The sequence below is a fragment of the Leptosomus discolor genome, chromosome 9 (genome assembly GCF_034619465.1).
Source record: "Leptosomus discolor isolate bLepDis1 chromosome 9, bLepDis1.hap2, whole genome shotgun sequence".
NCBI classification, from domain to species: Eukaryota; Metazoa; Chordata; class Aves; order Leptosomiformes; family Leptosomidae; genus Leptosomus; species Leptosomus discolor.
Genome location: NC_141399.1, coordinates 49,237,344 through 49,262,524, shown reverse-complemented (window position 1 = coordinate 49,262,524; position 25,181 = coordinate 49,237,344). Strand labels below are relative to the sequence as shown.

At 60.7% G+C, this 25,181-nt stretch overlaps 2 protein-coding genes across 3 annotated transcripts; one reads left to right on the top strand and one right to left on the bottom strand.

Annotated features, from left to right (window-relative positions):
* Positions 1-4,126: 4,126 nt before the first annotated feature.
* On the bottom strand, positions 4,127-13,089 carry LOC104339749 (protein eva-1 homolog C). Of its 2 annotated transcripts, XM_086469903.1 has the most exons (8): positions 12,993-13,074; positions 9,767-9,966; positions 6,656-6,779; positions 6,287-6,439; positions 5,978-6,121; positions 5,746-5,817; positions 5,325-5,414; positions 4,127-4,625 (listed from the first exon to the last, which is right to left on the bottom strand). In XM_086469903.1, exons 1-8 carry the CDS (start codon positions 13,072-13,074, stop codon positions 4,240-4,242), a joined length of 1,251 nt encoding a protein of 416 aa, XP_086326029.1. In that variant the 3' UTR covers positions 4,127-4,239. The 2 variants fall into 2 exon arrangements, with proteins under 2 accessions (XP_086326029.1, XP_086326030.1); XM_086469904.1 differs by lacking the exon at positions 5,325-5,414 and having other exon boundaries at positions 12,993-13,089.
* Positions 13,090-15,434: 2,345 nt separating this feature from the next.
* On the top strand, positions 15,435-24,782 carry LOC104346036 (CLIC family member 2). The gene is made up of 6 exons (XM_009950669.2): positions 15,435-15,627; positions 20,479-20,588; positions 21,046-21,171; positions 22,229-22,335; positions 22,773-22,954; positions 23,124-24,782. Exons 1-6 carry the CDS (start codon positions 15,571-15,573, stop codon positions 23,283-23,285), a joined length of 744 nt encoding a protein of 247 aa, XP_009948971.1. The 5' UTR covers positions 15,435-15,570; the 3' UTR covers positions 23,286-24,782.
* Positions 24,783-25,181: the final 399 nt, after the last annotated feature.

Below are 25,181 nucleotides of genomic sequence, written 5' to 3'. Positions count from 1 at the left end.
ACCCATGGGGCACCGGTGCAGCAGGGGCAGACCTCAGCCCTCTCCCCAAGCATGGCAGGCATATGGTGCCCTGAGGCAACCCCAGGGCGGGTGGGGATCTGGCTAGGGGTGCGGGGAAGGGCCAGTGTGCTCCTCCCAGGGGAGGGGGGGACATGGAGCCCCACGACGCCCACCAAAGCACCCTGGTGGGAGCACGAGGGAGGGGCGGCTCCCAGCTCCCCGCATCCCGGAAAAGGATGGAAGGTTTCCTACTCCCTTACCGCCCGCCGCCCCCCAACACAAGGGGGGGTAAGTGGGCTCAGGGGTACCTCCGCACCCCAGGGGAGCCCCCAGCACGGGGCTCTCCACCTCTGCCCGCTCCCGGGGCACTAAGGGAGACACCGAGCCTATGGGGGGGTGCGTGTGTGGGGGGTCGGTACCCTCGGGGCAGGGAGGGGTAAGCCTTCAGGGGCACCCGCTCAACAACAACACCCCCCACCCCCCCCGCAGGTCCCGGGGGTCCCGCAGCCCCACTCACCTGAGCAGCCGCCCCGCACCGGCCCCGGCGCTTTTGAAAGTAGCACTTCGGTAGCGGCCGGCCAGCACTGGCCGAGCGTCGTCCAATCAGAGCGCGGGGCGGTGCCAGAGCGGAGGCCAATCGGCGAGCGGGTAGGGATGCGGTTGCTAAGGGGCAGGGCGGCAGGGTTTAAAATTCAGCCCCAACGACCAATGGAAGAGCTTGTGGCGGGGGTGGGGCGGGCCGGCCTGCCGAGGCGGGCGGTGATTGGTGGGACGGGCTGCCCCTCGCGGGGGGCCGGTGGGGAGGGTGTTATGGCGGCCCGCGGGTCAGGAGCGGACGGTCTTCGCCGTCCGGTACCATGCCCTGGTGGGACTCGGAGCTACGGGGGAGCAGCCCTCGCTCTTCCGCCCTTCATGGCGGGGATGGAGCGACCTCCACAGGCCTCTGGGCCTAGCGCCCCCGCAGGGGCCTGACCCCGGCCTGCTGCTTCCACCCGCAGCCGGGGCTGTGGGCCACTCCCTTGGCCCCCCCCCGGGCCCTGGGGCTGCCCTTTCTCAGGGCTGGAGGTCTCTGGTTTGGGGGGCAGGGTGAACCCTGGGCAGGCCATGCAGCCCCCGTGACCCAGAACACCGTCTGAGGTATTGGCAAAAGTGGCTTTAACATGATGTCGTAAAAGTTCAGTGGCGAGGTTTGCCGTTACTGTACGGCGCAATTGTCTGAACGGCGATTCAAAACTACCGAGGCAGAGTCAAAGTTACCAAGGTGAAATCAAAGTTACCAAGGCACAAATCAGTTACTGTACTGCAATGTTACCTGTGATATCGGTCACTTACCAAGGATACGGTGTTGGTAAAAGGTCTCTCAGCCTCGAGGAGCAACCTTGAGGGCGTCCCAGCTCAAGAGGAGATCACCACTATGCAGCCACTCTGCCTAGCAGGGAGAGCTGAGAGAATGCTCACTCGGGCTGTCAAATTCATGGCATAAAGTGGTTGGCTCATAGTTAAATTGCACACAATGGGAAAGGTGTGTGTGAGCCTCCTTGTACCCACAGCTTGCTTTGTTCCTTGATAAATGAGCCCTGGAAAAGCCACCCACTTTCCATGTGTGAATCGCGTGATCGTTGTTCCAAGCTTATACGTACTGATGCTCACTGTGTCACTCTGTTCCTTTGTGGGTTTTCAGAGAACAGATTCCAATCCGAGAAGTCCTTGGCTCAGTTACAGCTCAGGCCTTTACCTCCTTTGGAGCCTGAAGTACTGTGGGTTTGTTTAAGGGGTCGAGTGCACCCGTTTTTTCTCCTTGCTGACAGGCAGGGTGGCTCGGGCTGCATACAGGCAGCTCTGCCATGTCTCTCACAGAAAGAGCTAGGGCCATTGACAGCCAGGAGCAGCAGAATGGCTTTGGGGTGCGGCATGGCCGAGAGGTGCTTGCAGGGCTGACGGGGGGGTTTAAACCTGGGTCCCACAGATCTTGGGAACTTTCAGTCCCCAAGAACCGGTCAGGGCTGCTGCGACTCCAGCCCATCTCTTTTCCTCCTTGTCTGCTTGTCCTCTCCAGCTCCAGCTCCTCTGGTGCCACTGCTGCTATCCCTGGCCTGGGAGCTCCCTGAGATTCACTTAGGGTCGGTCTGGGATCCTTGTGGGATCCAGGTGTCTGCCTCTCCTTGCGCGTGTCGGGGCAGCGCGTACTCCAGCCAAAAATATGTCGGGTGCATACTCGCCAGGCAGAGACAGGACACATCCCACCACTGATGGAAACATGGTGCATCAGTCTGTAGGGTAAGATCCTCAGCCAAAAACCCCCATCCAAATTTGCCTGCGGCTCTGCGGGCGCTTGGGCAAGCTGCCCGCTTTAGGACGGGTCCACATCTGCCCGTCCTGCCCAGGCTTGGCAGGGGGAGGCTGGCTTTTCCAGTCCCCATGGTGCTGCCGTGCGGGCGCTCCTCAGAAGGCTCTCAGGAAGCCCGGCTCCACTGCGGGGGCTACAGGTCACACCACACATGCCGAAATCCCATCCGGCCACCGGCGGTTACTGGAGGAAAGACAGGGGGAGCAAGAAGTGAACCCTGCAAGGTGAACGCTGTGGGTCTGCAGCATTAGCTGTGCCTGCTGTCCAAGCACAGAGGCAGATCTGTGGTCTCAGTCCTGCCAGTCATCTTAAGGATGTTGGGGGCCAGTTAGAGGTGAGAGTCCCCCCAAACTCTCTTGGGCTCTGGCATCCCTCAGCAAACCCCCAAATCAAGCAGGACACCAGTCCTTGTCCCTCCTCATTGGAGCAGGAGCGCAAGGCAGCTGCATTGTCATAGGACTCGGCTCGCATCAGGAGAGCATCCACCACCGAGCACAGCTCAGCTCTGGCCGCAGAGATGGGGCTGGTGCCTCCCCGGCCCCCAGCAGACCACCAATACCAGCAGCTGGGTTAAGGGGTGCACTGGTGTCTCCCACAGTCCTGCCCCCAGCCCAGGCACTTCACGTGTGGTGACAGATAGAAAAATAGACCCCGCTACTCAAAAGCATTGGTACCTGGAGCGTCCCAATCGTGAGAAGAGCTGGGTTGCTGCTTCCATCCAGCCCCTTCCCTTCCAGCACTACAGAGCCCATGCAGCCTTTTGGAGCTGGAGCATCCCCCAGATCCAGCCCAGCTCCCTGGCACCGTGGGGCTGCCGAGAAGCCCCTCTGCATGGCATCTGGGGATATTTGCTCCAGGATTGCTCACCAGACAGAGCCTCAGGCTCAAGAGAAGGAGCAAGTGCAGAGAGGCGTTGTTCATGGGATCCACACAGACTGCTTTTCCCACCTTTCCCTTCCCCAGGCTAAAGCCTCATCCTTTCCCATGCTAAAACAGGCCAAACTTGTTGCTCCCCATGGCCGAGTGCCAGAAACACTGGCGAGAGGCAAGGAGCTGATCCACACAGCGAGGGCTGAGCTTTGTCGCTTCCTTTTTTCATCCTTTTCACTATTAACAGCAGAGGTCAGGGAGGGACATTGTGTCTACAAGCTGTTGCATTTATTTCAGCCGTTGCATTTATTTACTGGAAAAAACCCCAGCAAGTTAACCCCGGGGCTCTCCTGTCAGTAAGGGAAGTCTGAAGGAAAGCACAGAGCCATCCAGGGTGACAGCTCCCAAATGCCCGCAGGGAGGTGAGAGCCAGTGCTGTGCCAAGGTGCTGGCTGCCCCAGCCCTGGGATGCAGCTCCCCTGGGGATACCGGGGCTGCAAGGCACGCAGCATGGTGGGGCTGTGCTGGGTGATGCTCGTGATGTTCTCCCACCTGCATCCTCCCTGTGTCCTGGCCATTTCTTTACCTCCAGCACCAGCACGCTGCTGAGGGCTGGGGGGTGTTTGCAGCACCAGGGGTGGAAGCCAGCACCCAAGAAGAAACAGGAGCAAACAGCCTGGAAAGGCTCAGGGTGGGCTCGGTGTGGCTGAGCAGGGTTAAGTACTAGAGCCAGCCGGTGCGAGCTGAGAATGGGGAGGTTAGCTTGGGTTAGCAGTGTGTTTGCAGCAAAGGAGCCAGCGGCCCCACGAGCCATCCTGCAGCCCCTCATCACACCCAGGGACCGCATCGTACCCCCAGGTTAGAGGTTTCCAGGCTGGTGGAGCAGTGGGTTGATGGCCATACTGGGGCTGCTGTGGCCCTGCTGCCACTTGGGATGCCCACTGACCCCAAGGAGCCCAAACTCTTGTGTCTCTCTGATGTTGGATCCCACTTAGCCTGTGCCCCCTCTGCTCTTCCAGTTCTTATTTGGTGGCCGATTTGATCTTGTGGATGGCGTATGGGCTTGACTCCTTGGGCATCCAAATCTCCTCCCTGCCGTGGCCCTGGTGCTCCACTGCTCCCTCCATGGCTGCCGTCAGCTCAGGGCTGAAGATGCTGTCGGTGGCCCGGTAGGTGCGGGTGAGGTGGCGGAAGGAGGAGTCCGAGGAGCTGTCGTCGGGAAGGTCTTCATCCTGCTCATCTCGCAGCTTGGTCCTGCTCAGCTCCGAGCTGCTCCCCAGCTCCGGGTCTTTGAGAGCCTCCCCCACCTCCTGGAGGAAGGTTGTTTTGGGGCTGATGATGCACAGCAGGAGCATAAGGCCTCCCGAGACCCCGCAAAGAAAGTAGAGGCCAACCTTCTCTGGGACACCTGGGGGGTGAAGAGCAAAGAGAGACACCACGGTACAAACTGCCTCTGCAGCCTGTGGGGTAACTGTGCCTGGAAAACCCCCTCCACCAGGCACATGGGGGGAAGAGGAGGGGAGCAGGGATGCCGTCAGCACCCAGGCCACAGGCGCAGGACAGACCCTGCCCCAGTGATCGTAGGAGTGTCACCCAGAGCCCCTCATCAACACCTACCAGTGTCTTGAAATGCTCCTTTCCCCATAGGAAACCCCCACTGGGATGTGGGGTAGGCAGCACAGGGGGAGGAATTACCTTGCCAGGGATTTAAATGGTGATCTCCCCCAGCAAGGGAAGTTTCTGCCCACAGAGGGGTGCTCTCCATCAGTGCTCCTGCAGGCAAGGCAGGAAGGAAGGAGACCCAGCAGGTAATTCAGCCCGTCAAGAGAAGGAAGGTCCGTGGGCAGGAGCACAGCAGCACCGTGACCGTGCCAATGCTGTGGGACCCCCGGGGCTCAGTCAATCTCTGAGCTCCTGCCCTATGTGGCCCCCCCAAACCTAGCATGGGCACTTGGTTCCCTCCTCCCTTGCATGCCTGCCGACTCTGCCAGAGAGGTTGAGGGTTTGGCTGCCCCTGTGATGCAGGGGCCATCACAGAACCTGAGCCACCCCCCCAAGCCTGTCCTGCTCCCCTGGGTGCTGCGTGAGAGCTGGGGAGGGCACATACCCCAAAGGTGGGCAAAAGCTGCCAGGGAGCTAGTAAAAATCATCCGGTCTTCCCGGAGCCTGGAGAACCTGGGCCCTTTGTACCAGCCACCTGCAGTGAACAAGGGGATGTGGCTGAGACACAGGGTGCTCCCCAGCGCCCCGCTGCCTGGCTGCCTGCCTCCTTCCCCACGCCACGCTCCTTCCCTCCTGCACAAGTGCTCCTCTGCGGGTCCTCCTCTGCCCTGCTCCCAGCAGACATATCTCTCCAGCCCCTCAGATATGGGGCAGCTTCAGCCGCAGGACAGCCATGCTGGGATGGAGCTGCACGGCTCGTGCCAGCGGTGGGTACCACGGATGCAGCCAGGCCATGGAAGGAGTGGTTCACCCAGGCATGGACACGATGCCGCACCACTTTTGGTGTAGCCTCCCTGCCATGTTACCGTGCATGTAGTCCGAGAGCAGGAAGGGATCCGAGGTGTCAGGGCCCACCTCCTCCAGCAGCTGCTTGGGCACTGCAAGAAGAGCACACACTGAGCATCACCACCCTGCTCATCCCCAGGAGCGCCCTGCCTCCCCAGGGAGCCCCGCGCCCCTGGCTGCATGGCACGGGGTGGGCACAGCAGGGGCTCAGCCAGCAGCCCCCATGCCCCCAGCCCCGTGGGTGCCTCTCACCACACGTGTAGGAGACTCGCAGCTGTTTCTTCATGCCGGGGAGGCATGGGTCCCCAAAGGTGGTCTGATCAGCAGCCACGGTGCAGTTCCCCTTGCGGTGGCACTTCTTGGAAACCCTCCGCAGGGCATCCGGAGCCAAGCACTCTGTAAAGACATAGGGCATGGACCTGCGGGCAGACCTGCCTGTCCCTGCGTGCTGGGCACCAGCCAGCTGGGGCCAAGGGGCACAGGTACAGCTCAATGGCGTATTGTGCCACACTCTCTGCATGGCTCCTGGCCCCATTTCTGGCTTGAACCATTCCGGCATACCTATATGGGGTCCCCCAGTGTTCAGGGCATCGCACTCTGGTTTGCCCCGCAGGAATCGTCCGTAATTTGCAGAATAAATGGCCAGGATGGATTTTGGTCGGCACTGCAGCCTCAGCTTGTCATTCTCGCACACAGTCTTGACCCGATGGTTCCCTGAGGAATGACACTGCAGAGTGTCCCAATGCATCCTGAATCACTTGCAGCCCCCTCCTCCCCTAGCCCAGCCAAGGGTCTGAGAACTCCTAATGGCAAGGCCTGAGGAGGTCTGTGAGATACAGGAGCAGATCAGCTCCCCTCTCTGGCCCATTCTGAGCAGTCGAGGCTGGGGAAGAGCCCATGTAGCATTGCCCAGACCGTGCTCCACCTCACCTGGCCGGCACTTGTAGGAAGCGATGAGGTACTTGTGTGTTCCAGGGCATGGGTCTGGCCCAAAGACTTGGCTGTGCACCGAGAACTGGCACCACTGCTGGTCCTGGCACTCAGACAGCAGCTTCTGGAGAGCAAAGTGGGACAGATGTGGAGACGACTGAGGAGTTCTGAGGCTGTTCCACCTCCTCGGTGCCATCACCAGGCTCAGGGAAACGGCCTCTCACTCTGCAGAGGTGCCCCACGGCTGCTCACGACCCCCACCCACCCCCCCTTCCAGCATGGGGAAGGAGTCACCCCGCTTCATGAGCCGGTTCCTGAACCAGCTCCTGCCCTGCACCCACGCAGAGCTGTGTGCTAGCGCAGGTCTGCCTGTGCCTGTGCAGGCACGCATGCGAGCACCGCACCGCGCCGTGTGTGTGCAACACTTGTGCAGGCGTGCATGCTAACACAGCCCTCTGCAACAGCCGTGTAGGCGTGGACGCTGACACGGCTCTATGCAACCGCCATGCAGGCGTGCACATTCACATGGCCCAGTGCAACGCCCGTGCAGGCGTGCGCACCGACACCACTCCGTGCAACGCCCGCGCACAGCGCCGCGGCTCCGCGCCCTCCCGCCCACGCCCGCAGGGCTCCGTGCAATGCACGCGCGTGGCCACAAGGTGGCGACGAGGGCCCAGGCCGCCGGGCTGCTCGGGCAGCGTCCCCGGGAGCACCGGCCCGGCCCCGGCCGAGGCCCGCTGCCGCTGCCCGCCCCCGGCGGCCCAAGGGCGGCGAAGCCGCGCCCGCGGCTCTGGCAGGGTCCTCCCGGGCCGCCTGGGCTCGGGCGGGCCGTGGGGCTGCGGCTCCGGCCCGGGGTGCCCCTGCCCGGGGTGCCCCTGCCCGGGGTGCCGCTGCGAGCCCCAACAGCAGCAAACCCACCGCCCGAGCAGAGGCTGCTGCTGGCGGCGGGGGCGGAGCGGGGCCACGGCTTGTTCCCGACCCTCGCTGCCGCCCCTCTGGGCAATTGCCCTGCGATCCCACCCCCTGAGACCACGGAGCCCCTCTTCATCTCTCCTTCCCCCCTCCTCTGTCTCTGTCCCCCCGGCCCGGTGCAGGACTGAGCCTCCTCCTGGTCTTCCCGGCTGCCAGAAGTTAAATTTGAGGAGGAAACGCAATTAATCTCCTCAGGTTTTACCCAAACAGAGCTGGGCGTCAGCAGCAGCCTTGCCCTCTGCTCTCCAGACATCCCTTCTCCTCCAACAGCAGCCTCCAGGCCGCTGGGAACCCAGCCCCGTGCGATCCCTGCGGTGGAGTGGCTCCATCTTGCTGCAAACTTGAGCCGCACAGATCCTGCCCACAGACCTGCCCTTCGGTCTCCAAACGTCTGTGCCGGGCCGTATCCTCCATCCTCCTCTTGACGCACAAGCTCTGGGGACCCTGACCTGTGTTTTGGGGCAGATTGCGGGGCCGGCTTGGTGCCATGCCAGCGCGGTTGGGCTCGGTGCTTGCAGAGCTCCTGGGATACGCAGGATACCAGGAGGGATCTGCGGCTGGAGCAGGACCAGGCAGCAAAGCCTCGCCAAATCCCAGGGCACGGAACTGGCCCCTCAGCTCTTGTTCCTCTCTCTGGCTCCATGTTCCCCTTCCCCACAGGCAGCTGCCTGCAGCTGGGTTTGCTGCGGTTTGGCCCCAGCCCTAGCAAGGAGCTGGAACAGGAATAGAAAAATAGCACATGAAACCCTGTGCCCATCGAGGCACCCTCCTGCCGGCCCCTCCCCAGCTGCCCTGGGTCTGTCAGAGCCCTGTGACCAGGAGGGAGAAGCAGGTACCGTTCAGGCACGCTGTCTCTGGCATGGCACGGCGTGTTGCCCATGCCATCCGCTCTCCTTCAGCTGGTGGGTGAAGCATCTCCCCAGCCATGGGCAGAGCTGAGCAGCTGGACCAGGGCCTTGCAGCTGGGGACAAGGAGCATTGCCTGGCCGAGCAGGGCTCCGGAAAAGGCAGCGACCAGTCTCCTGTGACTACAAGGGCAGCTCCAGCCCCAGACACTCCTGGAGGAGATGGGGCTCCAGTGTTCAGCCAAGGTTGGAGTTGCTGAGAACTGGAGGAGTTTGGTGGGCAACAGACACATTCTCATGGCTTTGCAGAATGAGTGTTACTGCTCTCCTTGCTCCCTCCCAGGTGACTGCTATGATGCCTGGACTGAGCTGCTACCAGCTCAACAATGTCTGGTCCAAGGCATCCCAAGGCCACAGATGCTGAAGCCAGCTCTGCTGGCCCGGAGACCCAGAAGCCAGGGTAAAGCTGCAGGATGCCGAGGGATGACATTCCTCCCGGCTCCTCTCTGCCCCATTCTTCAAGCTGCTCATGATGTCTCATGTGTGGGGCCAGGGGAGGGCTGATATCCTCACTGGGCACAGGGCTTTCCTCTAAATACAAAGAGGAATTGAGCACAGACACAGCACGGAGCATGCTGTGGGGCTTTTGGAGCAGCCCGGCTAGTGCTTCCTCCAGCCAGGCATGAGCTTTGGAGAGGTCCCTTCTCTTTCACCAGCCCTGCCTTCCTCCCCTCTCCCTGTGCTGGCTACTGCAATCAACAGACCCTCCTTTGGCTGTGCTTCATTAATCTGATTCTTGGGAGCTGCCATCATGGATGAGTGCTTATTCTGGCTGGGAAAGAGCTGAGCTCTGTGCTAACCCCAGGGGATGCATCCGCAGGGCTGAGCCCAGCATCCCTCATGCGCCTCTGTCTTGCTTCCCGAGCCTGGCACCCTGGCTGCTGCACCACCCCTCTCCCAGCCCCAGCCCCAGCTGCCAGGGCTTTCTCCGAGCCTGCTGCGTCCTGCGGGATTACTCCAAAAGCCAGCTCAGGGCACAGCAGTGCCTCTTGCCGGGCTCCTGTGATGGTGCTGCCCTCCCTGGGACCCACCGCAGAAAGTCTTGTCCACCCTCATTTCCCAAAAATGCTCCAGAAAAAGGACCCCAAGGGTTAATCCCAATGCCGGCAGCAGCAGCCTCCCTCAGAGCATGGGGAGGCTGCACTACCTGCAGCCACCCAGCCCAAGCAGGCAGCCCAGTGACCTGGAGAAGGAGGATTGTTCAGCCTTGTCCCTCGGGACCCCCTGTCCTTACCAGGTGGGCAGTAGCGGACATGCACTCGGTGCTCTCCTGGGAGACATTGCCAGGACTGGGGCAGAGGTTGGGGCTGGGTACGCGACGCCCGTAGAAGGCGCCGAGGATGCTGATGGTGGTCTTGTGAGGGCAGACGATGAGGAGCTGCTCCCCATCGCAGGTGTGGGTGGTGTGGTTCCTCAGCACCTTGCGGAGGTACCCTGGAAGGGGAGAGCATGGGTGGCGTTGGCCAGAGGAGACACCAGGACCATGATGGTGACTGTGCTTGGGCTCCTGACAGCCGGTGGCAGTGGGGACGTCCTGGGCTGGGGCACTCATGGGGCAAACAGGACCAGAGTGGGGCTACGGCAGAGAAGGTGGGCTTGCAGCGAATCTTATAGCCAGCATTGCAGCCAAGAGGCTGGAAAACAGCATGGAGCAGCCGAGCTGGTTAGCAAAGGAAAGCAAATCTGGAGGCAGGATGACAGGTCAGAAAAAACATGTATGGAAGAATCTCACGAGGAGTAGTCAAGGGTTTAGAGAAAATTAGGCTTGTAATGAAGACATGGGGAGGAGAGAGCAAGGACGAGCCAGAGATGATCACCCAGAGATGATCATCAGGATCGGGGAGAGGAGGATGCTTTCTGTCACACAGTGCTGAGCCATGAGCTGGAGGGGAGAAGGGTCCAGCGGCTGCTGTGAGCTCCTGCAGTTGGTTGGGTCAGTGCAGGTGGGTGTGAGCCACCAAGTCGTCATCTGAGTCCAGCTGACCCCGGGTCTCTCTGCTGGAGAAGCCCACTGCATCGGTGTGAGCCATTCCCAGCCCACGGCCTTTCCAACAGGCACTGGCCCTTCTCTCCCTGAATTCCCAGCACAGGGTGTTTCTCTCTTTTAATCCTGCCTATTTTGTGTTCCAAACCATTCACCGTGTTGTTTTCCCTGCAAGGGACAGTCAGGTGGGGCCGTCCTGCCCAGCCTTTAAGAGGGTTTAACACGCAGGTATCAGCTCTGGCTGGTATCAGCTGTGCTGGGTGAGCGAGGAAGCTGTTTTAATAAAAGCTCTGCAAGCCGCCGGGAGTGCTCTGAGGTGGCACCAGTTGCTCCAAGAGGCTGAGGAAGCAGGAAAAGCTGAGAAAATATGATGTGTAGGGCACTGAACAGAGCAATTTGCATCAGGCCTTTGAATAAAACAAAAGCAAAGGGGAAGCATCATTTTGAGGCTGGGAGGTGGGGACAGGGCAACCTGGTACTTGCCGGGCACGACTCTGGGCTGCTGGGAGGTCACAGACCCCAATCCCCAGCTGTGGGGTCTTTGGAGGCACTTGCAGGACATGCACCCTGTCCCCCAGCCCGCAGCACATCAGACTCCCCCGAAACAATACAAGAAGGTGGGAGCACCGGCTCCCAGCCCCACGCTTCTCCCTCTGTCCCTCTGCAAACCAGTGCCAGGCTCAGATGCACAAAGGGCCCCTTTCACCTTCCCTGTGGCCGCTAACCCTTTGGCATCCGCAGCAAGCATCCCTGCCCTGGAGACGTCAGTGACGTGGCTGGGAGCTGCCCCTGCTTGGAGTTAATCTTTCCCTTGGACACAGGTGGCTGCTGGCATTCCTCCTTGCAAGCCAAGGACCAGCAGGTGTCAGGGCCACAACCTTGCTCGCTCCTCTGCGAGCTGGAGGAGAGAGGAAAGGCGAGGCAGAGGAGCGTGGGCTGGAGCAGACAAGCCGTTTTAGCCAGGTCAAAGCTCCAGTGAGATGCAAAGATACTCCTTGGAGGGCACAGAGCTGGATCAACCCTGTGAGGTGCAGTGCCCATAAAGAGGGGGGCAGTACAGGGCTCATCCTGCACCTCTCTTCCAGTTGCCCCAAATCACCAGACGCTGGGGGCCGTGAGGGGCATGGGACCCTGCCCAGACTGCTGGCCCCATCTCCTTCCTCTGCATCCCCTGCAGCAGCTCCACGCCTGCAGCAGCAGCTGGGATCTCGTGCAGGCTCTAGAGCTGGCCAGGGCTCGACTTCTGCCTGGCACCAACTCCAAACCCGCCTGCCCATCCCCAAGACTGCTGGTGGTGGGGCTGCCCAAACCCCCCCCGTGGCTGACCAGCCCTGGGCACAGAGGGCCGAGCCATATCCTGGGGATGGTGGGGGACATGGAGGAGGAATAGGAGGAGAAATGGGTTTCCCCAAATCCAGCCTGCCTTGCAGCAGGCACCCTCCTCTGCTGCCATGCCGGCTGGCAGCACTGGTGGTCTGTGTTTTAAAACTGAGCCTCAAACAGTGCCACAGGGACAGAGGTTTCTCCATCACACCATTTTGGGGCAGTGAGCAATTGTGAAGATGGGGGATTTTTTGGGGAGGCTGCAGGCAGATTTTGCGAGTGATTCTGGTTGCCTGCCAGTGCCGCTGACTCAGTCCCCGTTGGTGTGGTTTTCAGTTAGCTCTGCCCAGATGAAATCACATCCTCTCTGCTGCAGCCCGCCCTGCTGCAGTCGGCAGCATCGTGCCAGGCTCTTGCACCGCCTGGGCCCAGCAGAGTGGAGTGGAGGGTGTGCGTGGCTGTCTCTAGAAGGCCCCTCAGAGGCACAGCAGCCCCCAGGCGCCCAGCCTGGCTGCCTATCCTGACTGTCCCAAGCACTGAGGGACAAGGCATCCCAAATTTCTGCCTCGGCTACATCTATGAGGCTCACCAGTGCTGCCCCCAGGGAGAAGATCTGGCCCTTGCTGTGCCTTGTGGCAGAGCACCCTGCAGCCCCACTGCTCATGGGTGGCTCTGGCTGGGGATCCAGTCACCGGCTCTGGCCAGGGACCGGGTAGAGCTTCAGCCCATCTCTTCCCTCACCTTCTCAGAGAAACAAAGGCTTGCAGGGGAGTCCTGGGTGCTCCAGGAGCCTTCAGCTCCACACACCACCCAGCACCGAGGGCATGGGCATCATGGCCAGGGGGGTCTCAGGAAAGATCAGGGACTGTCTTTTGGTTTTTTTTCATTTCTGCCTCCAAACTGTCCAAGGGAGCGCAGCAGCAGCAGGGGGAGCCACACCCTTGCTCACATCGGGGCTGTGGGATGTCCACAGGGTGTTTTCAGATCCAAGCCCTGCCATGGGGATAAAAAAAAAAACCCATTTTTTTTGACAAACTCCCTTTGGCCTGCACTGGTTTGTGCCTTGCTTGTCCCTACCCCACCGACCCGGGTGTCGCTTTGCCCTCCCTTCACACCGGCGCAGTCCCCAGCATCTCTCGTCGCCCTGACTCACCAGAGAGCTCCGGGCTGGCCTCCAGCCCCATGGCCAGGCAAAGGAGGACCAGGGCTGCTGCTGGTCCCACCAGCCCGGCCATGCCGCAAGCGCTGCCGGCTCTGCTGCGTCCCACCAGGCAGCCTCCACCGGTCTGGTCCTCGGCGGCAGCTGGCGCCGGGGCTGGCAGTGCGCAGGGACAATGGCTTGCTTCTCTGCCCTGCCAAAGTGCCGCGGCCGGGCGGGTGCCTGTGTACCCACTCTTTGTCTGCTGCCCAGGGCAAGGGGCTGCTCGGGGCAGCTGGGGCACTCTCAGCACAGGGACACCTCCCACGGGGAGGGAGGGACATGTTTTCAAAGGCGCTCGGTGGCGGGTGCGTGGGTGCTGTACCTTGGCATCACCGTCGCTGGTGGGGGAACCGGCAGCCCCTTTCCTCCCGCCTCCATTCCCCCTGAGCAGAGGGATGGGGCTTGGCGAGGTTTCCAACGTGCCCCCTGCTTTCTCATGGACACGGTGAGGCAGAAATCCGGATGCACGTGTGCCGTAATCTCCATCTCGGCAAATGTCCGGCCATTCACCATTTGAGGAGGAAGGGAAGGGCTGCCTGCGCTGCCTCCCAAGGCGGCTGTTCCTGCAGAGAAGGCAAACGCCCTCCCTGCACAAAACACCGCGGGCAGGGACCCCTGTGCTGCAGCCCTTCTGCCCCCACAGCCTCCGCAGGGCCAGATGCCGGGCACTCCAACATCTCGCAAGGAGGGCAGCGTGCCATCCCCATGCCCCCCGCCCCGCAGGAGTTAAACCCCTGCCCGCTGCTTCAGCCGGCAGCTTGGAGGGACACGCGATGGGCAGGAGCTGCTTGCCCTGCCCAGGCTGAGGTCAGCAGTGGAAGCAGCAGCCGGCAGTGCCAGGAGCCGGCGCGGCTGCCCGCACGCTCAGCATCACCCGGGCAGGGGCAGCCGGGGGGGCGCCGAGGCAGCAGCAGGGACCGGTGCACATCACCCTGGGGTCCGCAGAGAGAGCTGGGGCGGGGAGCGAGATGGGAGCCAAGTTCGTGCTGAGGGTGCTGCCGTGGCCCTGCTTGGTGCTCACGATGCCATTAATTCGTCCTTCTCGCTTATGAGAATGTCAGGCAGAGTTTCCTGTCCCGTCGGGTGGGGTTTCAAGTTCTCCAAAAGCTTTGATGGGGCAGAAAGAAAAACGCCCCCCAGCCCCTCCCATGCAGCCGCAAGTGTAAGCACCACTGGGCTGTGCAGCAGGACCCAGGAGAAACATCTCCCTTGCGGGGACTCCTCCAGGAGCCTGCAAAATAATTTCTGATCCTAATTGCCTTGGGATGGGTGCTTTCTTATCAGGGTTTGATTATTCTTAGGAAACTCTGAGCCTACCCGAGTTGGGGGGCGGGGGGGGGGGAGTGCGGGTGTGTGGAACTGAGTCAAGCAACCAGGATCCCCATTTTGTGAAAAGCTTGGTACCAACTATGGGGTCCTGAGGTGCAAGATGGGACTCACCCAAGAGAGGAGTTAAGCCCATGGGTGCTGGGAAGCCATCTCTGCCGGGACAGCAGCCAGGATGATCTGACGGTGACCTTCCCTCCCATCCTGGGGAGGAAAGCAAGCTGGTCATCCTTCCGGTGAAACAGCCCAAATTCCAGGAACGGGGCCCTGCCGGGGGTCGGCCCTGGAGACATCCCTTGCCATCACCCTACCATGCACTGGCTGGGCTGCTGCCAGCAGCGCTTTGGGGCTCCCCGCTACACCCCGACACGCTCCAGCCTCTTTGCTTTCCCTCCTCAGCTGTTTTGCAATCCTTCCTTCCTGTCCCAGCTCTGTGCCCCGGCAGCACTCGTCCCGCTGCAAAAGTCTGGTGGCAGGCAGCCAGGCTGCCCCACTCGGCTTCCCTGAACCCTTGCCCCACTCAGCCCCTGCTCCTTGCAGCGAGGGGTGCTCGGAGGAGCCCAGCTGGGGTGACCCCCGGGGGTGGTGGGCAGAGAGAGGGGCTGTACCCTCCCCTCCCTCCCATTGAGGTGCAGCAGCAGGAGAGGGGAGGGCAGTGGGAAGGTCATCTCCGTTCACCCCAAAGAGAGAAAGAAGCAGCACGCCCTGAGGCACCGGGTGTCAGGGTGCAAGGCTGGAACGATGGCGGAGGGGCAAGACCAGACCGGAGCAGCATGAGGAGCGGCAGCCGAGACGCTTCCTCTGCGAAACCCCCCCCTCCCAGCTGGGAGGTGACGGCGGGGGTGCCGGGGCTGCCTGGGCCACCAGCCCGCTGCTCAGAGGCACCGGAGCAGCGCCTGGGCTGGTGCGATAGACTGGAAGGGGACCTGTGAACACGTCCAGATAGACCCGTGCTGAGTCACGGCTGGGAGGCCCCACAGCTTCCCCCTCCCCACCGGCAGGTCCCGTCCTGGCGCACACCCCATCGCTCCTCCCCGCTTCAAAAGGACGGAAAGGGCAAGCCCCAGCCCTCCGCGGGGCGCGAACGCTGCCGAGGGGATCGAGCCACAAGCCCTCCGCAAGCCTCCCCCCCCGGAGCTCCACAAAGGACGGACCAACTCACCGCAGCAGTGAACAGCTAGCGGTCCCTCCCCACACTGCCGGGATGGAGAGTCGGCAGCACAACGCCACCAAGGAGCCTGAGATCGAGCTGTTTGTGAAGGTGGGTCTCAGGCGGGACGGTTGCTCTTTGGCAGTTCCTCGCAGGCTCGTCCTCACCAGGCTCCAGCTGGGCGTAGGTGGTGGAAATTTGTGGGTGTCCTCACATTTCAGGAGGCTGGAGAAGGGTGCTGAGGCTGGGATTGCTCACCGTGAAAGCTGGCTAAGTGGGTGCCCAGAGGAGGGGACCAGGCATGCGGTGGTGTGGGGACCGGTGGGGTGTCACGCCCGGCGTCCCAGGAGATGCCCTGGCCCTGCAGTAGTTGTGTACCCCGGGGGAACAGCGCTGCTGGCAGCTGGTGTAAGGAAGGAGCGGGCACACATGCACCTCTCGAAACCCAGATAAGACAAGCCCCAGCCTGGGAACAGCAAGCAGGAGGGCTGAGAGCAGCCACTTTGGCTTCTCCTGCAAGCCAGGGTTGCGAAACAGAGCGCGGACGGCTTGGGGAGCTGGCGCGGGTGTCCACACGTGGGCGGGGTGGGGTGGCTTCACGGAGCAGCTCGGGGGGATTATTCACTGGAAATGTTTGGGATTTTTTTTTTTCCCCTGTTAAGCAATTTTCTGAACACTTCTCCTGGACATTTTAGCACTTGATTTCAAAATACCTGCAGTGGACCTGTGGGGTGTAGAAAGAGAGGGGCTGAAGCTGGCAACTGTGTGTGCCAGCAGCGATGCCAGCGGGGCCCTGGCGCACGCTGTCAAGTGACAGTGGCTGGGGGGGGAGTGATGCCTCCCTGTGCCACCACATCGAGGTTTTAAGGGTTGTTTCCCCACGGCCGCTCAACCCGCGGGCTTCACTGCTTTCCTCCTAAGGCAGCTCGGTGCTGGTCACCGCACGGCACCTTGCTTGGGTCGTGGTTGGAAGTACGTGTTGGAAAGGACTATCTGAGCCTTTGTGGGAGGGATCTCCCCCATTCCCTTGCCACAACTGTGGCCACAGCGATGCTGGCCAGGCACCGAGCTTGGCTGAGCCGAACGCAGACAATTTGGATCTTGAATTCCCTTCTTCTCACCACTTTTTCCCTGGGATGGCTGGGGAGAAGAGGAAAACGATACACAAGGTGACTGCAATGGCGACAGCACGTTCAAGGGGGTTTTCAGAGGAAAGGGAAACAGAAAACAAAGCAGCAGTGCCGTCAGGACTTCCCCTATGTCTTAATTTAGCGCGAAGAAAACCTTCTGCCTTGTCCGTTAACAGACAAATTGATGCTGTCCTGCCTTCTCTACCTCTCAGTTTTATTGAAGCTCCCGGCTGCAGACCCCCCCTCCCATGCCATCAGCACCTTGCACCTCTCCTGGGCGGGGGTCCGCCCTGAGACACGGCTGCCGGTGTAACCCACGATAGCCGTAGATCACATGGGAGCCGGTGCTCCTGAAGTGCTACCGGCACGCTGCCCCTGTCCAGCTTTCTCTTTGGCAAATGCTGAAGTTCACCTGGTGAGGATGGGGAGGGTGCGAAGCAGCTCCTACGTCGCCTTTGGGTTGGGGCAGGTGGTCCCCAAAGGTCTGGCAATTTCTCACCTGGCTGTGGTCCCAGTGAGAGCATCGTCCCACCAGCTGGGGGGCTCTCCCTGCCTGGGAGGATGCTCTGCCCCTCAGCCCTATGAGGCATTTATCCACGCCCAAGGCTGCTTCCTGGCTTTTGGGGTGGCTGTAGGAACCCTGGGCACATCCTGGTGGGCGTTGAGCACTTAGCAGTGCCCCGAGCATGCAGAGCTGCTCCCTCCTCCCACCACGTTTCATGCTGTTTCACCAAGGGGAAACCACAGGAACTGCCTGGTAACTTTGGGGTTTTAATGCCTCATGCAGCCTCGTGAGGCCTCAGAGAGTTGGGGCTAAAAGCCTGCACCTCCCTGGAGATGCTGTGCTAGCCCACGCTGGGTTTATCCGTCGTCCAGAGAGGAAAAAGAGTGAGGAAAGTCAGTCTGGGAGGGGGGAGGGGGGAGCTGCAGGCTCTGCACCCCCTGCCCTGGTCCCTGCTGCAGGCCGGGCAGAGCAGGGGGGAGAGGCTGTCTCCGGAGAAGGAGTTCAAGAGCGATGACTTCCCTGGTATGCTGCTTGGCTTTTGCTGGGGAGGGAGGGCGTGTGCCTACGAGTCTCTCCAAACCCTTTTCCCCTGAGCTCCCCTGGCTCCTGGGGTCTCTGCCCACAGCCATGCAGGTGCCGGCACCGCCATGCCAGAGCCCAGTGCCCCCCCTGGCAGTGCCCAAGCGCTAGTGGAACTGCCCTCTGCTTCCTCCAGGTAAAGATTTGGCTCTGAGCATCCTAGGATGGGCCTGGCTTAAACTTTTTTTCCCTGCAGAGGCTGTCCTGACTTTCCTTTCGCTTTGGTGCAAAATTCCCCACCTCTCTATTTTTAAAAGACAAGGGGGAAAACCAGCCCGAGCTGCTCAGCGGCTGAAACTACAAGACAAGCACAGAGAAGCCTGAAGCAGGCGAGCACAGCCTGACCCCGAGCAGCCCCAGCGAGGGACATGCTGCCCGCCCTACCATCCCCTCCAGCACCGCTGTTGCCCCTTGTGCAACTCCACCAGAGCCACTCGCTGCCTTGGCTCAGCACAACAGCTCCCGTGGGGCCCACGAGATAAATTGCAATTAAGCCCCCCTGCTCCCAGCCTTGTGCTGTGCGAGGAGAGCAAAAGAGAGCGCAGCCACCTGGCTGCCACCAGCAAGAGCCACCTCAGGACAGCAGGGAGGAAAGCGTCAGTCCTCATGCTGGGCAGCCACAAAAGCACCTTCTGAGCTGTTGGCGTTGGAGATACTCTGAAGGACGGCATTAGTTTTGGCTTGTAGGTGCCAGAGGCGATGGAGAGGGGAAGGGGAGCCGAGATGCCCTGTTTTCATGCCAACGGGTAGCCCTCGCGGCTGTTTTCTGACTCTCCCCTCCAGCTCCCTTGCAGGGCACCCGACACACAATTTTGTCCGTTACCAAAGAAGCCTTATTTGTTATAAGCTGACACGGGACGCTCCTGAGCAGCAGCTACCCAGGAGCATTTCTTATTAATAGCCAGGCAAAAAGCCTTGTGTGACTTCAGCCTCACTTCTGAGTACATCCCAGAGAATCAATACATTTCTCTATTCCCATTTCCTTTCTCAGGAGCATCATTTTGTGAGAGCTGAGCATAGGAAATACTGGTTAGAAGTAATTTTCATTCCTCAGGGAGGACTAAAAGGTGTTGGCAGAATGGAAAAGCAGACCATCACCTCCAGCTGACCACTCAGAGTGTCGGGGTTTGTTTTGATCAGTCTGTTATCTCCCTTAGGGTGAGTTTGAGGCTGGTGTATCTCTCCTGGAGAAGCTGAGCGCTCCGGAGTCCACAGGTTTCTGGGCAGCTGTAGATACAGTCAGGTGACTCCTAGCATTTACCTCCAACCCAGGAGAGCCAGGCACAGGTCTCTGCATCTTCTGCTAATGAAGCATCCTCAGCCATCCTATCTTTGGGGCCCCAGTGAGGTGTTAGCTCTGGAGCCACCTCCAGCTGCCCACCCTGAATATTATTGCTGCTACGTGATTTCTGCACTACCACATCCTCCCAAATCTCATCACCCTCCGGCTTAGCCTCTGGCCTGCAGCTCGGCAGCTGATATCAAGGCTTAGCACAGAGCCATGGGGCACAAGCTGTCCCACTGGCGCTCATGTGCTGACACAAGCCGCTCCGTGTGAAGGAGCTGTCATGAGCCGTGCTGCTCCTCCCTGCAGTGCAGGACTGCCCCATGCACCGGAGGACCACAGTTCACGTGCAGCTGAGGAACCAGATAGTTCTCTTAAAGCAGACAAGTTTCCTGTGAGCCATTTTACCTCTCATACCACGGCACAACTTCCCTCTTTAAGCAACATCTGTGTCAGTTTTCATGCGCTGAGGGGAACCTGCCCTGTTCCTCTTGACCAAACTCCTCATAAGGAGTTTCAGTCCTTTTTTGCAAAGGGTTTTTTCAGCTGCTACATAGCAAGGAAATCAGCTTCACTCCACCTGCTGCTGCTTTCCCTTGGGATTGCTGAATGTGTGTCACCTGGGTGAGACCCTGATGACCGAGCCCTGGTGGGACTCAGGCAGGTTGTCCAAGCTCCTCGCTTTCCTGTGTTCCCACTGCTGTTTGACCCCAGCCTGGTCACGGAGCAGCCCCTGGACGCTGAGACGCCGTGGCTGTGCCCATGCGGAGGGGTTGAAAGGGATGGTCTGCACGTGATTGAAGCTTTAGGAGCTGACATGCGGCTGTGTTCCCCACTGATGCTGGGTGGGATGCCAGCATGAGTGCACCTCTGCACAGCCCAGCCACCCCCAGCCCCTTCTCCTCCCCGAGGCCGAGGAGGCTGCATGGGTGGTTCTTGGCCGTCCTCAGCCTGGGGAAGTCATGCCTGGGTTTGTTAAATGCACATGAAACTGGAGGCAGACACTGACAGCACACAAAAACAAACCACTCTTTTCCTGGCAAACATGAGCACATTTCCCTTCTTGCCGCCCTCTCCTGCCTGGCCTCCCAGCCAAGTGGACCCTCCCTTCCTCCCCATCCACCAGCAACCACCCTCCACCTCCTTCCCTGGCCTCCTTCTCCTCTTACTCCTGGCTTTATCTCACATTTCTGGGAAGGATCTGATGACCCTGAGCATCCTGAAGATACTCTCCGATGCTTTCCAGTAGCAGCAGGGCCACAGCTCAGGGAGGGAATCCTACAGCCGAGCCCCCGGTGCTGGGAGGGGCTCCCTGCAGCGGGCAATGCTGGGTGCCCAGCCAAGCCCCCTGTGCACCTTCGTTCCGAGACTGGCTCTGGTGGCTCTCCACCTCGAGGCATCCTGTCTGGGCTGGGTGAACCCAGCCGATGGGTTAAATCCTCCTTTCTCTGCTTTCCCGGCAGGCTGGTCTGGATGGAGAAAACATCGGAAACTGCCCCTTCTGCCAGCGCCTCTTCATGGTGCTGTGGCTCAAGGGGGTCAAGTTCAATGTCACCACGGTGGACATGACCAGGTGAGACGGCACCACAGCTCAGCCCTTTGCCAGCAGTGGGGTGAGTCACCCCTGGCTCAGCTCCCCCATCAGCACCTTCCTCCCTCCCACCTGCACCGCAGCCAGCATGCCACCGCGAGAGGGACAGGGGTGACTGTCCCTGCCTGCGCACTGCCCGCCACGCTGCGGGGTGCAGGGGTGGGCCAGCACGGAGCTCCAGCTGTGTGCCAGCATGTGCATGGTGCAGGGAACCCCTGTCCTGCTGGATGTGGGTACGAGTCCGAGGCACCACAGGGCAGATGGAGAGGCTGGGGGGCACTTGTCAGTCCCCCAAACCCAGCAGAGCATGCAAGTGGGGGTGCTTCTGGTCCTGTGCCCTCTCCCACACACACACCTCAGCCTTGTCGTTCGCCCCAGAGAGGCTGGTGGGTGCAGACAGGCTGCAGGCTCTGAACCCTCTTTTTTTTCTCCACTCCAGGAAACCTGAAGAGTTGAAAGATTTAGCGCCGGGCACCAACCCACCCTTCTTGCTGTTCAACAGGGAGCTGAAAACAGACTTCATTAAGATTGAGGAGTTCCTGGAGCAGACCCTGGGCCCACCCACGTAATTGCAAGCTCACTCCTTCCCTGTTTTGGGGCCCGGCAGGCACGCCGCAGCATTGCATAGTGCTCGGCCGATTGGGAAACCGAGGCAGGGTGCTTGGAGGTGCTTGAGAGCAGCTTGGGGAGGGGGCTGGCTCCCCACCCAGCCCCGTAAGCTGTGCTCTGCAGGACCAGGGGTTGCGATGCTGAGGGGCTGCGTCCCTGGGGGAAGGTGGTGGGTTGGGCTGCGAGGGTACAGGATGGGCTAAGACGGAAAACAACGGGAGGAAATACAGCGGTCCTTCGACGCAGGCAGGGCTCGGGGGAGAGGGAGAGTGCAGGGAGGTCCCTGCAGGCACGGGCCCCCAGGAGCCGATGGTTTTGCACCTGGCTGTGGCAGCTGGCATTAAGGCAGAGGGGGAACGTGAGACCCTCTTTGCCCATTTGTACCCGGTGCACTCAGCAAATGCCCTGGCTGGAACGCAGCAGCGCAGCTGGCCCAAAGGGCTGCGGGGGTGTCCGGTGCCCCCCGAGCTGATGCAGGGCACTGCCCGCAGCCCACCGAGCCAGCCCACCCCATGCCCCTGTGGCCATGAGCCCGCCCAGGGCATGCGAAAGAGGAAGCTTCAAAAGCGTTCATCATCCACCTCCTCAGATGTGTCTGCCCTTGCAGTGCGCCCCGGGACACACGAGGCTGTTCCTGAGGAAGTCACAGGAGCTTCTGGCTTCCACAGACCCCTCCTGTGCCAACAGGCATCCTCCGGGCTGGGCCAGGGCTACTTGTGGGCAGAGCTCTGCGCCGGGGCTCTGCTGCCACCCATTTCCCCAAACCACGGTTTCTGCCCTGTGATATTCCCCTAACAAACACTCAAGGTAACACAGCTCCTGGGGTGGCCGCCGCAGTAGTTTAAAGTATCACTGTTCTCCCACAACCAGCTGAACATCACCTGCATCCTCCACTACCAGCCCTGGGCACCATGGCCCAGGAGATAAGGCTGGGGTTATCTGGCAGCTGGGGACCACGCAGCTGAACCTCTGCCTCCATCCTTGCCTGCACTGACGCGAGTGTCTCTTTAAAGGTATCCGCACCTGAGCCCCAAGTACAAGGAGTCCTTCGACGTGGGGAGCGACATCTTTGCCAAGTTCTCGGCGTACATCAAGAACCCACGCAAGGAAGCAAATATCAGTGAGAAATGCGGGTGGGAGCTGCGGGGCTGTGATCTACCACACTGCGGCAGGGGGGAGAGATGCTTTTGTCTGTGGACAAGTCCTCCACCACCTTAGGGTTCCTGCTGCCTTCCCCACTAAAGCCTCCTTGGCAAGCGAAGGAGCGGGCAGGAAGGGTGAAGGCAGTCCTGTGCTCCACGGGGCTAACGGCGCTGGGGAGAGCGTGTCCTGGAGGGGAGGATGATGGTCCTGGAGGGGAGGGGAGTGATGCTGCTGGGACGCCCTGGGAGCAGAGACTCTGGCCAGGGTCCAGTGCTGCGCACCACCGGTGTGGTCCTGAGGGCTTTCTCCCTGCGTGCAAAGCCTGGGAGAGGCTCGGCCACCCTGGCGCAGCCTGGGGCTCTGCTGGGAGCCCGGGGCACCAGGCTAACTGCGCTTGTTTCCTTGCCCACCCAGATTTCGAGAAGGCCCTGCTGCGGGAGTTTCAGCGGCTGGATGTCTACCTAAACACTCCTCTCCCTGAGGAGATTGACCAGGACAGCGTGGAGGACATCACTGTCTCCAAGAGGAAATTCCTGGACGGAGACCACCTGACGCTGGCTGACTGCAACCTCCTGCCCAAACTGCATATCATCAAGGTAATGGCACTGGCTCCTGGGCCAAGGTGGGGGCACCCACCCCAAGGTGTGGTGACAGGGTGGGGTGATGCAAACAGGGGCTGGGGGGGCCCGTATTTGTTCTCACCCCCAAGCCAGAGAGCGTATCTTCCCGAGGACTGGGAAGCCTCAGCCACCTCCTCCTCTCTAGATCGCAGCCAAAAAGTACCGCGACTTCGAGATCCCAGCGGACATGACAGGCGTCTGGCGCTACCTCACCAACGCCTACGCCTGCGATGAGTTCAGCCACACGTGTCCCGCGGATGAGGAGATAGAGCACACGTACGCCAGCGTCGCCAGGAAGATGACCTAACCCTGCTGCAGGGTGCGAGCCCTCCACTGCCTCGGTCCTGACACAACCAAACACCGGCTGAGGGAGGGACTGGAGGGGGTTTACGGCATTGCTACCCCCCGCCTTTCAGAAATAGCGCCTTGCTTCACAGCCCCCCACCGCTCCCTCCTCCTCCTCCGCCGGCTGGCTGCAGCCCCCATGCGCTGTCAGTGCTGACCACGTGTACGGACCAGTCCTTGCGTGGCTGCGGTGGCAACTGCATCCCCACTCCCTGAAAACAGGTCTCGCGGCCTGTGACCACGCGTCATGGAAAAGCCGAGCTCTAGCCTTCTGCAGCAGCACTTTGATGGAAGAGATGAGACTCCCCAGATGGCTGGGCCAGCCCTGCCTTCCCATCCACTGCTGGAGCTGCTCTGCTCTGCCAGCCCCTTGCGGTCCCAGCTGTCCTGTACGCTTGGGAAGAGGCATCCCCGAATCCCAGCGCATCACCTGGGCTGGAGCTGTTTGAATTCACCCGATTGCCCTTCTGCACCACACCCCATGGCCTGTGTTTGGGCAAGCCCTCTCTTCCACAAAGGCAGCTGGACTCCATCTGAAGACACCAAAAGGCTCTGTCCCCAGTAGTTTATTGCAGTGACAAATTGTTCTCGCTGCCAGCGGGTTGTAACGTGGGTCTAACTCCCCATTAGGACATGGGGGCAGGAAGATGCTGGGGGTGATGCCTGGCACAAAAGCACCAGGACCTACTGTGATTGGGGCAGAGGGGTGCAGGGACTTGTGAAGGGCTGAGGACAGAGGGCTGAGGATCAGGGCATCCCTCCCGTGTGTGCCAGCACCCAGGGCCACGTGCTGCTGTCTGCAAGGTCCCGCCCAGCTCCTGTAAGCTTAGGAACCTCTCCCTGCCTTGCAGGATACTGCAGGAGATGCAGCCATGTGCGGCTCCAGCTTCACCACCCCCTCCCCGGTCCCCACTAGCATTTCAGGTGCCTGACCAGGAGACAGAGGCGTGGGGTTGGACATCCATCTGGTTTCCACACCCCAGTACTGGCCAGTCTAAGAGAGCGGGCAACAGCTGCTTTGCAAAGCACTGTGTCTGTAGGAGATAGGTGGGCAGGTTTAGTGCTCCCTGGCTCAGCGTTGTGCCTTCCCCTCCAGCGACGCTGATGCCAGCGGAGCCAAAGCCGCTCTGCGCAGCCGTGACATCCTGTCCTCCCCCATCCAACATGTCCAGCTCCCCCAAGGGCTCCTGCCAGTGCCTGTGAATTCAGCCAGCCCTCCCCAGCCAGCCCCATGGGCAAAAAAATACTGTACAGTGAGTGTGGTGGGTCCTGCGGGGACACAGCGGCGGCAGACCCCCCTCCAGCCCTCACTGCCACTTCCCTCTTTGCACTAAAAGGTGTGTCCTTGCAAGCCTGCCTCTGATAGCACTGGGTTTGGGGACTGGTTTTGTTATTAACGGGTTTTGGTTTGTTTGGGTTTTTTAAACTAAGAACAGCAATAAACTGTATTTTAATAGGCCTTGATTGTGTCCTGTGAGCACATGGGCCAAGGCCACCAGGCATGGAGGGTGCTGCAGGGGGCGGAGGAGGCTTGCCTGCAGTGGAAACCCTTTTGAGATTTAGCGTAAGTGAAGCTGTAGCCCCTGGTCTCCATTGCCTCAGGTCACTGGGATGCACATGGCAGCTCCTGCGCTGCCCACAGGAAAGATGTCCCCTCCCCAGGACACACACACGGTGGTCTGCCCATGCCATGCACGCAGCGGCGGGAGGTGCGGGACCCTGCACAGAGTGGGGATGGAGTAACCACAGGACGCTGCTCTGGCGTGAGGGGTTTATTCAGCTCCTGCTGGCAGCCAGCATGTCCCTGCCAGGCCACAGTGGCAGCTCTGCTTTGCCATGGGTCCTGGAGATCTCCTGC